General features: G+C 47.7%; 1 protein-coding gene across 2 annotated transcripts in view; it reads right to left on the minus strand.

Moving 5' to 3' along the window:
- PIKFYVE (phosphoinositide kinase, FYVE-type zinc finger containing) overlaps positions 1-13229 on the minus strand; it is a 460760-nt gene that overhangs the window by 99784 nt on the left and 347747 nt on the right. For both annotated transcript variants that reach the window (XM_075317792.1, XM_075317791.1), the window contains 4 exons: positions 11900-12020; positions 9677-9772; positions 8593-8676; positions 648-748 (listed from right to left, as the gene is read on the minus strand). In XM_075317792.1, coding sequence (XP_075173907.1) covers positions 648-748; positions 8593-8676; positions 9677-9772; positions 11900-12020 — 402 coding nt within the window. The remainder of the gene's footprint in view (positions 1-647; positions 749-8592; positions 8677-9676; positions 9773-11899; positions 12021-13229) is intronic.

Here is a 13229-nt window from a genome sequence, read left to right on the forward strand (position 1 = left end):
ATAGAAGGCACATGAAATGAAGCCATGATGCTCAGGTGATAAAACTGCTGTGATCAGTAAAAAAGGCACGGTACGGTATGTTCACATGAGGTAAGTTGTCATCAGATAGCAGTGGTATTGGGACATGGGCAGCAGAAGGTACGGTGCCGCCTCACGGGCCACTGGATTCAGTCTTTTGCTGCCTCTGTCCGTGAGCGGAGGGCCGCATTTGGCCCGCACTTTACCCACTCTTGGTTTATACTTTTTCTCTATGTCCATTGCTAAAGTCACTCCATGAGTGGACACTTGTACACTATGGATGACACTGGGAGAAAGAGGCGTCTCATATCATATAGCTCGCACATGAGATGAAGATAGGATGCTCAGGTGATAAAAGCGCTGTGATCAGATATAAAGGTATGTTATGTTCACATGTGGTAGGTTGTCATAGACAATCTGCTGCTGAGAAATCCACATCATACAATTCAATGAGGCTGTTCACATTCATTTTCTGCTAGAAATCTGCGTGTCAGTATAACCTGAAGGTTTTAATAAAGAAAAGTTGTCATATAAGGGACAAATAAAGACCAGACTGCTACTTTTATGATTCAATAAGAAAAGAAATGTAATCTTCATGGGAACAGAACAGTGCTCCTCTGCTCACATACCGATGCTCGGAGGTTCTGCCTCCGCCGTGTGGTTGGGCTGAGACAAGCTATTTTCTTGCATTTTTGCTGGACTGCTGGTTTTTGGTCTATTGTCCATCATGCTATAAACAGAAAAAAGCAAAGCCAAGCATTAGCTCTAGGTTTTAGGAAACTTTACTAACATTGGTGCATCACGCGGTAAAATAGTTGTAGCATCCCCCATCCTCCAGTTTCCAGATAATAATTGTTGAGGAGGGGTAATAAATGTGGCATTCACTCATTTCTGGACAATCATGCTTAGAAAGTAGCATAATTACATTTAGAAATCTGTCCTGTGCAATTATTGCTATTTTTTTTTTTACTTCTGCATGTACCCGGCTTTATAAAGGTGCAATGTCTTGTGATGTGCTATATAGTCATTCTTATAAGACAATGTTGGAAACGCCAGAACACAAGTCTTGTGACATACAATTAAATCTAGGGTATATGCTGACTTGGCTGGAAAGATCAATTAAAATTGTAACAGCTATAATGGTCTGAAGACCCCCACACACTGGACTAAAGTCAGTCAAACCTACTGATATAGGTTGGATTCCCTGAAAGTATAACGTGTATAGGAAGCCTTTAAATAGGAGATGTCTGCAGGATATTAAGTGTCACACCCCTTTAATGCTTTTTACAAACCTTGCTTGTAATATTTTGTGGGGCATTTTACTGAAATCCATCCTATAAGGCATAAAAGCAAGTACAGAGGGGTGGGCACTTCACTTCCAGCTCTGCTGTTTTTCCCCACCCACCAGTGTTTGATTGACAAGGCCACTCTTTTCTCAGTGACCCGTCTACCATGCACAGGTCTGATATTAACAGGGATTGTTTTATCAGAAGAGATGGCGCAAGCACTGTAAGCTCCTGCTAATGATGCAACATCAATGGACAGCCTCCCTCGACGACATCAGGAGCTTACTGTGCCTCCACCGCCCTGCCTGATGAGACGAACCAGGGCAACGCTGGCAACTACGCAGAAGATTGGGCAGGGGAAGACTGAGAAAAAAAAGATCTGTCAAAAACTGGATGCCAGCGGTGAAATGGGAGAGAGCACAGCAGAGCTGGACATAGAGTGCCTGCCCTGCTCTACTTGTGACTAAAGCTTCAAGGATAGATTGCTCAAAAGCACCGCAACTAAAAATACTACAAGCAAGGTATGAACGTAATAAGTTTTAAAGGGGTTTTATACTCCTGCTTCCAGGGGTCAAGTATCCTCTCTAATTGTCCTGCGACAGTTGATGTTGAGGGAAGAAGGGAATTTTGTTTACTTACCGTAAATTCCTTTTCTTCTAGCTCCTATTGGGAGACCCAGACAATTGGGTGTATAGCTTCTGCCTCCGGAGGCCACACAAAGTATTACACTTAAAAGTGTAAACCCCTCCCCTCTGCCTATACACCCCCCCGTGCATCACGGGCTCCTCAGTTTTGGTGCAAAAGCAGGAAGGAGGAAACTTATAAATTGGTCTAAGGTAAATTCAATCCGAAGGATGTTCGGAGAACTGAAAACCATGAACCCAGAACAATTCAACATGAACAACATGTGTACACAAAAGAACAACAGCCCGAAGGGAACAGGGACGGGTGCTGGGTCTCCCAATAGGAGCTAGAAGAAAAGGAATTTACGGTAAGTAAACAAAATTCCCTTCTTCTTTGTCGCTCCATTGGGAGACCCAGACAATTGGGACGTCCAAAAGCAGTCCCTGGGTGGGTAAAAGAATACCTCGGTAATAGAGCCGTAACACGGCCCCTTCCTACAGGTGGGCAATCGCCGCCTGAAGGACTCGCCTACCTAGGCTGGCATCTGCCGAAGCGTAGGTATGCACCTGATAGTGTTTCGTGAAAGTGTGCAGACTCGACCAGGTAGCCGCCTGACACACCTGCTGAGCCGTAGCCTGGTGCCGCAATGCCCAGGACGCACCCACGGCTCTGGTAGAATGGGCTTTCAGCCCTGAGGGAACCGGAAGCCCAGAAGAACGGTAGGCTTCAAGAATTGGTTCCTTGATCCACCGAGCCAAGGTTGACTTGGAAGCCTGCGACCCTTTACGCTGGCCAGCGACAAGGACAAAGAGCGCATCCGAGCGGCGCAGGGGCGCCGTACGAGAAATGTAGAGTCTGAGTGCTCTCACAAGATCTAACAAGTGCAAATCCTTTTCACATTGGTGAACTGGATGAGGGCAAAAAGAAGGTAAGGAGATATCCTGATTGAGATGAAAAGGGGATACCACCTTAGGGAGAAATTCCGGAACCGGACGCAGAACCACCTTGTCCTGGTGAAACACCAGGAAGGGGGCTTTGCATGACAGTGCAGCTAGCTCAGACACTCTCCGAAGTGATGTGACTGCCACTAGGAAGACCACCTTCTGCGAGAGGCGTGAAAGAGAAATATCTCTCATTGGCTCGAAAAATGGTTTCTGAAGAGCCGTTAGCACCCTGTTCAGATCCCAGGGTTCTAGCGGACGCTTGTAAGGAGGGACTATGTGGCAAACCCCCTGCAGGAACGTGCGTACCTGCGGAAGCCTGGCTAGACGCTTTTGAAAAAACACAGAGAGCGCCGAGACTTGTCCCTTAAGAGAGCCGGGAGACAAACCCTTTTCCATTCCGGATTGAAGGAAGGACAAAAAAGTGGGCAAGGCAAATGGCCAGGGAGTAAAACCCTGATCAGAGCACCAGGATAAGAAGATCCTCCACGTCCTGTGGTAGATCTTGGCGGACGTTGGTTTCCTGGCCTGTCTCATAGTGGCAATGACTTCTTGAGATAACCCTGAAGACACTAGGATCCAGGACTCAATGGCCACACAGTCAGGTTGAGGGCCGCAGAATTCTGATGGAAAAATGGCCCTTGAGACAGCAAGTCTGGTCGGTCTGGTAGTGCCCACGGTTGACCCACCGTGACATGCCACAGATCCGGGTACCACGACCTCCTCGGCCAGTCTGGGGCGATGAGGATGGCGCGGCGGCAGTCGGACCTGATCTTGCGTAACACTCTGGGCAGCAGTGCCAGAGGAGGAAATACATAAGGCAGTCGAAACTGCGACCAATCCTGAACTAATGCGTCTGCCGCCAGAGCTCTGTGATCTTGAGACCGTGCCATGAATGCCGAGACCTTGTTGTTGTGCCGGGACGCCATTAGGTCGACGTCCGGCTTCCCCCAGCGGCAACAGATCTCCTGAAACACGTCCGGGTGAAGAGACCATTCCCCTGCGTCCATGCCCTGGCGACTGAGAAAGTCTGCTTCCCAGTTTTCTACGCCCGGGATGTGAACTGCGGAGATGGTGGAGGCTGTGGCTTCCACCCACAGCAGAATCCGCCGAACTTCCTGGAAGGCTTGCCGACTGCATGTGCCGCCTTGGTGGTTGATGTATGCCACCGCCGTGGCGTTGTCCGACTGAATTCGGATCTGCCTGCCTTCCAGCCACGGCTGGAACGCCTTTAGGGCTAGATACACTGCCCTTATCTCCAGAACATTGATCTGAAGGGAGGACTCTGGCTGAGTCCAGGTACCCTGAGCCCTGTGGTGGAGGAAGACCGCTCCCCACCCTGACAGACTCGCGTCCGTCGTGACCACAGCCCAGGATGGGGGCAGGAATGATTTCCCCTTCGACAAAGAAGTGGGAAGAAGCCACCACTGAAGGGAGGCCTTGGCTGCCCGAGAAAGGGAGACGTTCCTGTCGAGGGACGTCGACTTCCTGTCCCATTTGCGGAGAATGTCCCATTGAAGTGGACGCAGATGAAACTGCGCAAATGGAACTGCCTCCATTGCTGCCACCATCTTCCCTAGGAAGTGCATGAGGCGCCTCAAGGGGTGCGACTGGGCTCGAAGGAGAGATTGCACCCCTGTCCGTAGTGAACGCTGTTTGTCCAGCGGAAGTTTCACTATCGCTGAGAGAGTATGAAACTCCATCCCGAGATATGTCAGCGATTGGGTCGGTGTCAGTTTTGACTTTGGGAAATTGATGATCCACCCGAATCTCTGGAGAGTCTCCAGAGCAATGTTCAGGCTGTGTTGGCATGCCACCCGAGAGGGGGCCTTGACAAGAAGATCGTCTAAGTAAGGGATCACCGAGTGTCCCTGAGAGTGTAGGATTGCTACCACTGTTGCCATGACCTTGGTGAAGACCCGTGGGGCTGTCGCCAGGCCGAAAGGCAGTGCCACGAACTGAAGGTGTTCGTCCCCGATGGCGAAACGCAGGAAGCGCTGATGCTCTGGTGCAATCGGCACGTGGAGATAAGCATCCCTGATGTCGATTGATGCTAGGAAGTCTACTTGGGACATCGAGGCGATGACGGAGCGGAGAGATTCCATCCGGAACCGCCTGGTTTTCACATGTCTGTTGAGCAGTTTGAGGTCCAGAACGGGACGGAAAGATCCGTCCTTTTTTGGCACCACAAACAAGTTGGAGTAAAAACCGTGACCCCATTGCTGAAGGGGAACAGGGATCACCACTCCTTCTGCCTTCAGAGTGCTCACCGCCTGAAGAAGAGCATCGTCTCGCTCGGGGGGCGGAGATGTTCTGAAGAAACGAGTCGGAGGACGAGAGCTGAACTCTATCCTGTAACCGTGAGACAGAATGTCTCTCACCCATCGGTCTTGGACATGTGGCAACCAGGCGTCGCAAAAGCGGGAGAGCCTGCCACCGACCGAGGATGCGGTTTGGGGAGGCCGAAAGTCATGAGGAGGCCGCTTTGGGAGCGGTTCCTCCGGCGATCTTTTTAGGACGTGACTTAGACCGCCATGAATCAGAGTTCCTCTGACCCTTCTGTGGCCTGTTGGACGAGGAGAATTGAGACCTGGCTGAGGGCCGAAAGGACCGAAACCTCGATTGTACCTTCCGTTGTTGAGGTCTGTTTGGTTTGGACTGGGGTAAGGACGAGTCCTTTCCCTTGGATTGTTTAATGATTTCATCCAATTGCTCGCCAAACAGGCGGTCGCCAGAAAATGGCAAACCGGTTAAGAACTTTTTGGAAGCAGAGTCTGCCTTCCATTCACGTAGCCACATGGCCCTGCGGACTGCCACTGAATTGGCGGATGCTACCGCCGTACGGCTCGCAGAGTCCAGGACAGCATTCATGGCGTAGGACGCAAACGCCGACGCCTGAGAGGTTAAGGACACAACCTGCGGAGTAGAGGCACGTGTGACTGCATTAATCTCAGACTGACAAGCTGAGATAGCTTGGAGTGCCCATACGGCTGCGAATGCCGGAGCAAAGGACGCGCCGATAGCTTCATAGATGGATTTCATCAGGAGCTCTATCTGCCTGTCAGTGGCATCCTTGAGTGATGCACCATCTGCCACTGCAACTATGGATCTAGCCGCCAGTCTAGAGACTGGAGGATCCACCTTGGGACACTGAGCCCAACCCTTGACTACGTCAGGGGGAAGGGATAACGTGTGTCATTAAGGCGCTTAGTAAAGCGCTTATCCGGAAAAGCTCGGTGTTTCTGGACTGTATCTCTGAAGTCGGAGTGATCAAGAAACGCACTCCGTGTACGTTTGGGAAACCTAAAATGGAATTTCTCCTGCTGAGAAGCTGACTCCTCACTCGGAGGGGCTGGAGGAGAAAGATCTAACACCTGATTGATGGACGCTATAAGGTCGTTTACTATGGCGTCCCCTTCAGGCGTATCAAGGTTGAGAGCGGCGTCAGGATCAGAGCCCTGATCTGCCACCTCCGCTTCATCCTCCAGAGAGTCCTCATGCTGAGACCCTGAACAGTGTGATGAAGTCGAGGGAAGCTCCCAGCGAGCCCGCTTAGCCGGTCTGGGACTGCGGTCCGTGTCGGAGTCCTCACCGTGGGACCTATGAGTCGCCCCAGGAGCACTTTGCTGCGCCGACCGAGGGGTGGCTGAGAGCAATGATTCAACAGTGCCCGGGACCTGTGTTACCGGTCTGGACTGCAAAGCTTCTAGTATCTTAGCAGACCATCTATCCATAGACTCAGAAAGTTTGTCAGCGAATACTGCGAACTCTGTCCCTGTCACCTGGACAGTGGCAGCAGGTGGTTCCACCTGGGCCGAGGGTCCCACCGGTGGCTGAGGCTCCGGCTGAGTGAGTGTCACAGGGGCCGAGCATTGCACACAATGAGGATAGGTGGAACCTGCAGGTAGCATAGCCGCACATGAGGTACAGGTTGCAAAGTAAGCCTGTGCCTTGGCACCCTTGCTTTTTGCGGACGACATGCTGTTGTCTCCTCTTAGAGCAATCAGAGAGGGTATATAGCCAAAAGCAAATAGTGCGGCCGTACAGAGTAAATGTATACAATATAAGCATATAAATATACACTTCGGCACCCAGGGGGGCCAGCACCTAGTAACAGGTGCGGCTTACCGACCGCCCTCAGCGGTTGTGTGACCACCAGATTCCCTGCCTGGGCCTCCCAGAGCTGTGGAGCTCGGTGTTGTCTCCCCTCTGAAGTTCTCCAGCGTCAGACGTGCTGATAGGAATGGCTGCCAGCGTTCTGAGAGGAGGAGGGAGCCGTGGGCGTGCCTCAGAAAGTGCGGGAATCTGGTGCCCCGCAGTGCTCAGTGAGGGGGGGAGGAGGATACCTCAGTATGCTCCAACCCTCACCGCTGACATGCAGTCTAGCGTCCCGCCCTCACCCCTGACTGGCAGGCCCGGGGGCGGGAGTTTGCGGTACTAGGCCGCAAAAGCCGGGGACTAAATTTATTAGCGCGGCCCGCAAACAAGCGCGGTCGGCGCGGTAGTCCCGGCGACGCAAGACACCCGGCAGGTGCTGCAGCGTCCGTTACACAGGCGCTCTATGCGCCGTCCCCAAGGGGACACAGAGTACCTCAGAGGAGCAGGGCCTGTCCCTGACGATACCCGTTCTCCTGTCCAGCAGATTCCCCCAGGGGCTGCGGAGGGAGCACGGTCCCAGTGCCTGGTGACCGGTTAGGATCCCACTTCACCCAGAGCCCCTAAGGGATGGGGAAGGAAAACAGCATGTGGCTCCAGCCTTTGTACCCGCAATGGGTACCTCAACCTTAACAGCACCGCCGACCAGAGTGGGGTGAGAAGGGAGCATGCCGTGGGCCCTGTTATGGGCCCTCTTTTCTTCCATCCGATATAGTCAGCAGCTGCTGCTGACTAAATTGTGGAGCTTGCGTGCATGTGTGCCTCCTTCAACACAAAGCATAAAAACTGAGGAGCCCGTGATGCACGGGGGGGTGTATAGGCAGAGGGGAGGGGTTTACACTTTTAAGTGTAATACTTTGTGTGGCCTCCGGAGGCAGAAGCTATACACCCAATTGTCTGGGTCTCCCAATGGAGCGACAAAGAAAGAATGTATCTTGGTCTGATTCAATTTTGATGGCAGATAGTTTTGTTTTAGGTGGAGGAGTCTAGCCACAGCCCTAAGAAAGCGAACACAGGAGCGCTCGGGGGAGCGGTCAGGAGATATAGCCGTCAGCCCATCTAATGTGTATGCGGACCCTGATAAAGGATCAGTACATTTATCTTTGCAAAAAATATTTTCTCATCGTGATTGTGACTGGCCATTCATACGTCTTCACACAGGTTACAGCTCGTGGTGAAATATTTAGACGAGCAGTCTTCGTTGCTGTAAGGAACAGATGTGCCACAATAACAGCCGACAGACTTTGTAGATCGATTTGCTAAGACAAGACGATATGTATTTTTCACATCCTTGTCTCTGTAATAGCACTGCCCAAGTAAAATAACAAATAAAAAAATGAGCGTCACAGCGCAGCCTCACTAATGACAAGTAATAATTGGCTCCTTAGGGAATAGGGCTGTGACTTTGTGCTGGTTCAGCAGTGCCTGCACGCTTGTTCGGCTCATCAGTTCACTTTTCCATTCCTATTGCTGTGAAGCACAGGAACAGAACACATTCAAGTGACCGTCCCTTTCACCAGGTAGACAGCCATACACACAACACAGTGGATCATGGCCGCTGAACATACCTGCTGGGCAGAGCGCCTTCCTCTGGGCAGATCTTCAGCGAAACCTTCGACAAATCATCCAGGGCCGTTATGTATTCCTTACAGCTTTAAATTAAGCAGCATAGAGAAACATGCCATAAATTATTATCTTATAACGTGCAACTTGTTCTCATTCTCCAATGTATTATTAATCCATTTCCTTGCAGCACTTAACTTCACAGGCTGCCGAGACGCCCTCTTCTTATAAAGTACAGCTTATCATGAGAAATGGAAGAAACATTACAAAACTTTTCAGCTAAATATTTATTAGATATTTTATTGATCAGCAGTATCTACTATATGCTTCCTCCAGTTATTAGACAAATCTTTAAACAGAAATTTTCCAGTATCCCCAGTCTAATTAAAGGGGACTTGCTAAATCTCCTGATGTGGCTAGTGATTTCTATTCAGTAATCCACAAAATATTACTCATGGGTGTTCTTTTTCTTCAAAATGTTGCATTGTGATGTTCCCCTGTTATTCTTCCTTGAAATGTATGAATAAACTGATGGCTTAAACTTACAACTACACTTGTCACATGGATGGATCTTCACACACTCTGCACTTAGTGGACAGTGTTACAGTGTGGGAGCCCCACCCTATTGGCAAATGGAATGTTCACACCCAAATGACAAATTTAAGGTTCCTAAAGAGAACTATGGGGTTGGCTGCTCAGACACGGACCAGGACAACAGGGGCTCCAAAGTTCTTGTATGAATGGTGCAGTAATCTGAGAAGTGGCCGCACATGAGGGGACTTTGGGGATCCCTGGTCTCTTGAACCCCTTTGACTACACATTTAACGCTTATTTTGTGGATTGGGAATAGATGTTCTTATGGAACAATCCATTTAAATCTCTTTATTTTAGTACGTGGTAGCAGAGCTTTAGAAGCCCTTTTTATGTAATAAGCATCTTACGAAATTGGAGTATTGGAAGTTTATTAATTCTAGGTTAAAACGTGGCATTATCCACCCAGAAAACACTGCTAGAAACTTGTACTGTCCAAAATGTGCAAACAGACCATGTCTAATGAAACATTTTCAGCAGTTATGAAGCATACAGTACCTGAGAGCGAACGCAATGATGGAGCTGGGCTCCTTCTCACACACAGCAATAGGGACACGTTCGTGCTCGTACATAAGATAGTGCTTATCTGGATCACTGCGGGAAGGCAAAAAAAAATTACAGAATTCATTTAAAGAATATAGGCCGAATTCATCAGTGTTTTTTTTCTGCCAGATTTTGGGCACAGAGCAAACTTTTACAAAACACAAAGTTGTGCAAACATTTTGCAACTTTTGGGGTTTTCACACTAGTCTCGGCCAGCTCCACCAAATTAGGGAGCATGAGCGTCATGGAGCATGGTGAAGCCCACCCTATACATTTTTCAAAAGATACGCAACTAAACTGTCGTAACTCGTGCAAGAAATGAAATCCAGTGCCTGCCGAGAGTGACAATACTGGTGGTATAATGTACCAAATCCACTAAGTGGTGAAATGCCAGTCTTTATGTGTCATGCCCTGAATTTACAAGTAAATATGTTCTATACATACACAGATTGCATAATCAGGCAAATATTTTGACCATATCATCCTTTTTATGCAAATATCCAATTTCCCAGCTGTATAAACTTTAATGATTATTGTATGATTTGTATAATGAGAGGGTAACACCTAAGGATATCAACAGCATTTATATTGGTGTGTATAATTATTAGGCAGCTTGTGTTCCTCAGGCAAAATAAGAAAAAAAAAAATTAATTGACTCTGAAAAGTCAAAAATTGTTTTACAAGTCTTACAGAGGGATGTGGCACTCTTGAAGTTGCTAAGATATTGGGGTGAGATCACAGAACCATCAGTTTTGTTACAAATTGACATCATTGCTGCAAAGAATTGTGTTGAGAGAAAAAAAAAAAACACACATTCACTACGAAAGATTTGAGAATAATCAAACGTGAAGCAACCAGGAACCCATTATCCTCCAGAGCTGTCATATTCCAGAACTGCGGCCTCCCTGGAGGCCCAGAAGTACAAAGTGTTCAGTGCTGAGACACGGCAGAGGTAAGAAAGGCTGAAACCCAACATCCACTTGACAAGACACAGTAGTGGAAACCTCAGGACCAAAGACAGATTGTTCAAAGGCTTTCTGGACTGATGAGATGAGAGTGACTATTGAGGAACCAGATGGATGATCAGCTGGATCAGTAATGGGCATGGATCTCCACCTCAACTCAGATGCCAGCAAGGTGGAAGTGGGGAACTGCTATGGGTTGGTATTATTAGAGATGAGCTAGTTGGACCTTTTCAAGTTGAAGATGGTCTCAAAATCAACTCCCCAACCCACTGCCAGTTTCTTTTTCTTCAAGCAAAGATACAGGAAAAAGTCTGTATCTTTCAAGAAAACCATGATTTTTATACAGGGCAATGATCCATCACATGCATCAACGTGCTACGCTGCTTTGCTAGCCATTTCTTGGTCCAGTATTGATGTTTCAACTTCTTGTTCAATGGTGGTCGGGTCTCAGCTTTCCTTACCTCAGCCGTCTCTCAGAGCACTGAAGAACTTAGACTTCTGGGCATTCAGGAAGGTTGAAATTCTGGAATATGATAGAAAAAGCACCATTCTGAGTACTAAAATAGAACTTTTAATTAAACTAGTTAAAATAGTATCATAAAATGGATGAAATCCCTAAACCTTAGTGGGGAAAAAAAAAAAAAAAATAGAACCACAGCCATCATGGGATGTGGTACTGAATAGCCCAGAGATATATGATCTCTTGGGTACTTAATCAACAAACCACTTGACCACTAAGTGGGAACTAAAGTCACAGGACTCGCGCTTTAAAGCTGATCAGGCTGCTAGTACGCGTGCTAAACATTGTTGTGGAACATTTCACTTCCTGTTCGGAGCCACGCTTACCACATACCATGATTTACGACTAGCCAATAGCAGCTTGCCTAATACAACACGTAACTTACTCTTAGCTAATAAAGTCCTGCCTAATCGTGCATCATATGTCACTCACAACCGCATGCTGATATCATTAGTCCACACCCTCCCTCGTTTCACAACTATACATCCCCTGATCTGCTTCATCCAACAAACCTTCAGGCCTGGGGTTAGAAAATCTACATATCGATGATACGGTCAAAATACTCACCTTCTTAATAATTGAGAACAATGAAGTACAGGTGCAGCAAACGTTGTGGGCATGTTGAATGTGTGAGCACACTGTGTAGGGAGGAGAGGTGTATAAATACTATAGTCACCCTTCATAGATACTTACAAAGGGAGTGGAATAGGGTTATAATTGTTTCCAGGGAGCAGGTTTGCAAATATCGCTTTCATAGTGGACTTCTCCTTCACCTGACTGTCCGTGGACCCCAACAAATGCCCATCAAAAACATCTACAATAAATAATATATATGTTACAAATTAGTAGATAAAAAGAAATATCCTCCACATAATGGATACATATGAGAAGTAGAAAGCTGCTGCGGCATGCTGGAGGTGATCGCAGTATACAGAGTACATAACAACAAGGACCCTTTGTAATACAGAGAACTCCATCCAATAATGCTATTACAGGGTATGAACCCCCATACACTCAGACTCTGGACCGTGAATTCTGGTTGCACGGAGGCCCAGAGGGATCATTTCCGAGTGCAGTAACAGCTTTGTTTGTATGGATAGGTCACGGATATGTTCTCATCAATTATACATGAGCCAAAGTTACCACACAGCACAAGCTATTCTAATGGCTAACAAATCAGCGCTGGAGGCGTCTGAAGGCTCAGCGTTCCCCATTATCGCTGTTCTCCTCCGCTCCAGAAGCACAAGACACAAACAGGGACAACAAAGCAATAACTTTTTACTTCCTTAGTATTCAGTACACCGGTTTTCACATGCTGATGGGTCTAGAGGCTGCCACATAAAGCAGCGCTGACAAGGATATGGAAAGCATTGCAAATTTGATGCAAATGGCAGCTTTGTTAGAATCTCTCAACATAAAATCCCATAATACCTGTATAAGTTCTAATACTTCCAAACCATTAATAATATCTACAGGAAAGGCCTTTTACTTGCAATATTTATAGCAGATCTCAGGAATTCAATCAGATTTTATTTCCAAGAAGATAATCTGCGGAGCGGAGCCCAGCTCACAGTACATCACCACTAATCAGCCACATCCACTATTGATTATATACCCTCCCTAGTCATCGTTAACCTTTCCCACATGTAAACTCCCCTTCTGATTAACCTTTACTGTATTGTAGCCTGTCACACAGGTGACATTTCTATGTCATTCTTCTTACATTTACATTTCAGAGACTCACATTTCAAAGCGCAAGAACATGGAAAAAAAAGCCTTGTCCCTTAGCACGAGACTGGACAGTTTCATTGTCATTAAAGGGAGCCTGACGTTAACGTCCCCTAATCCTTCACCCAACCCACACAAAAAAAATAATTTCTAGGATGGTATAGCTCCACCAAACATTATATATGTTTGTGAGCTCTTAAAAGATTAGCAAATCCCATTTTGGGGTTGTATCTGGAGGTGAATAGGGACGACATGATGCACTTCTAGCTTCTCAGCCTCACATGGTAGACCCTAC

The sequence above is a fragment of the Anomaloglossus baeobatrachus genome, chromosome 7, assembly GCF_048569485.1.
Source record: "Anomaloglossus baeobatrachus isolate aAnoBae1 chromosome 7, aAnoBae1.hap1, whole genome shotgun sequence".
In the NCBI taxonomy this organism is placed as follows: Eukaryota; Metazoa; Chordata; class Amphibia; order Anura; family Aromobatidae; genus Anomaloglossus; species Anomaloglossus baeobatrachus.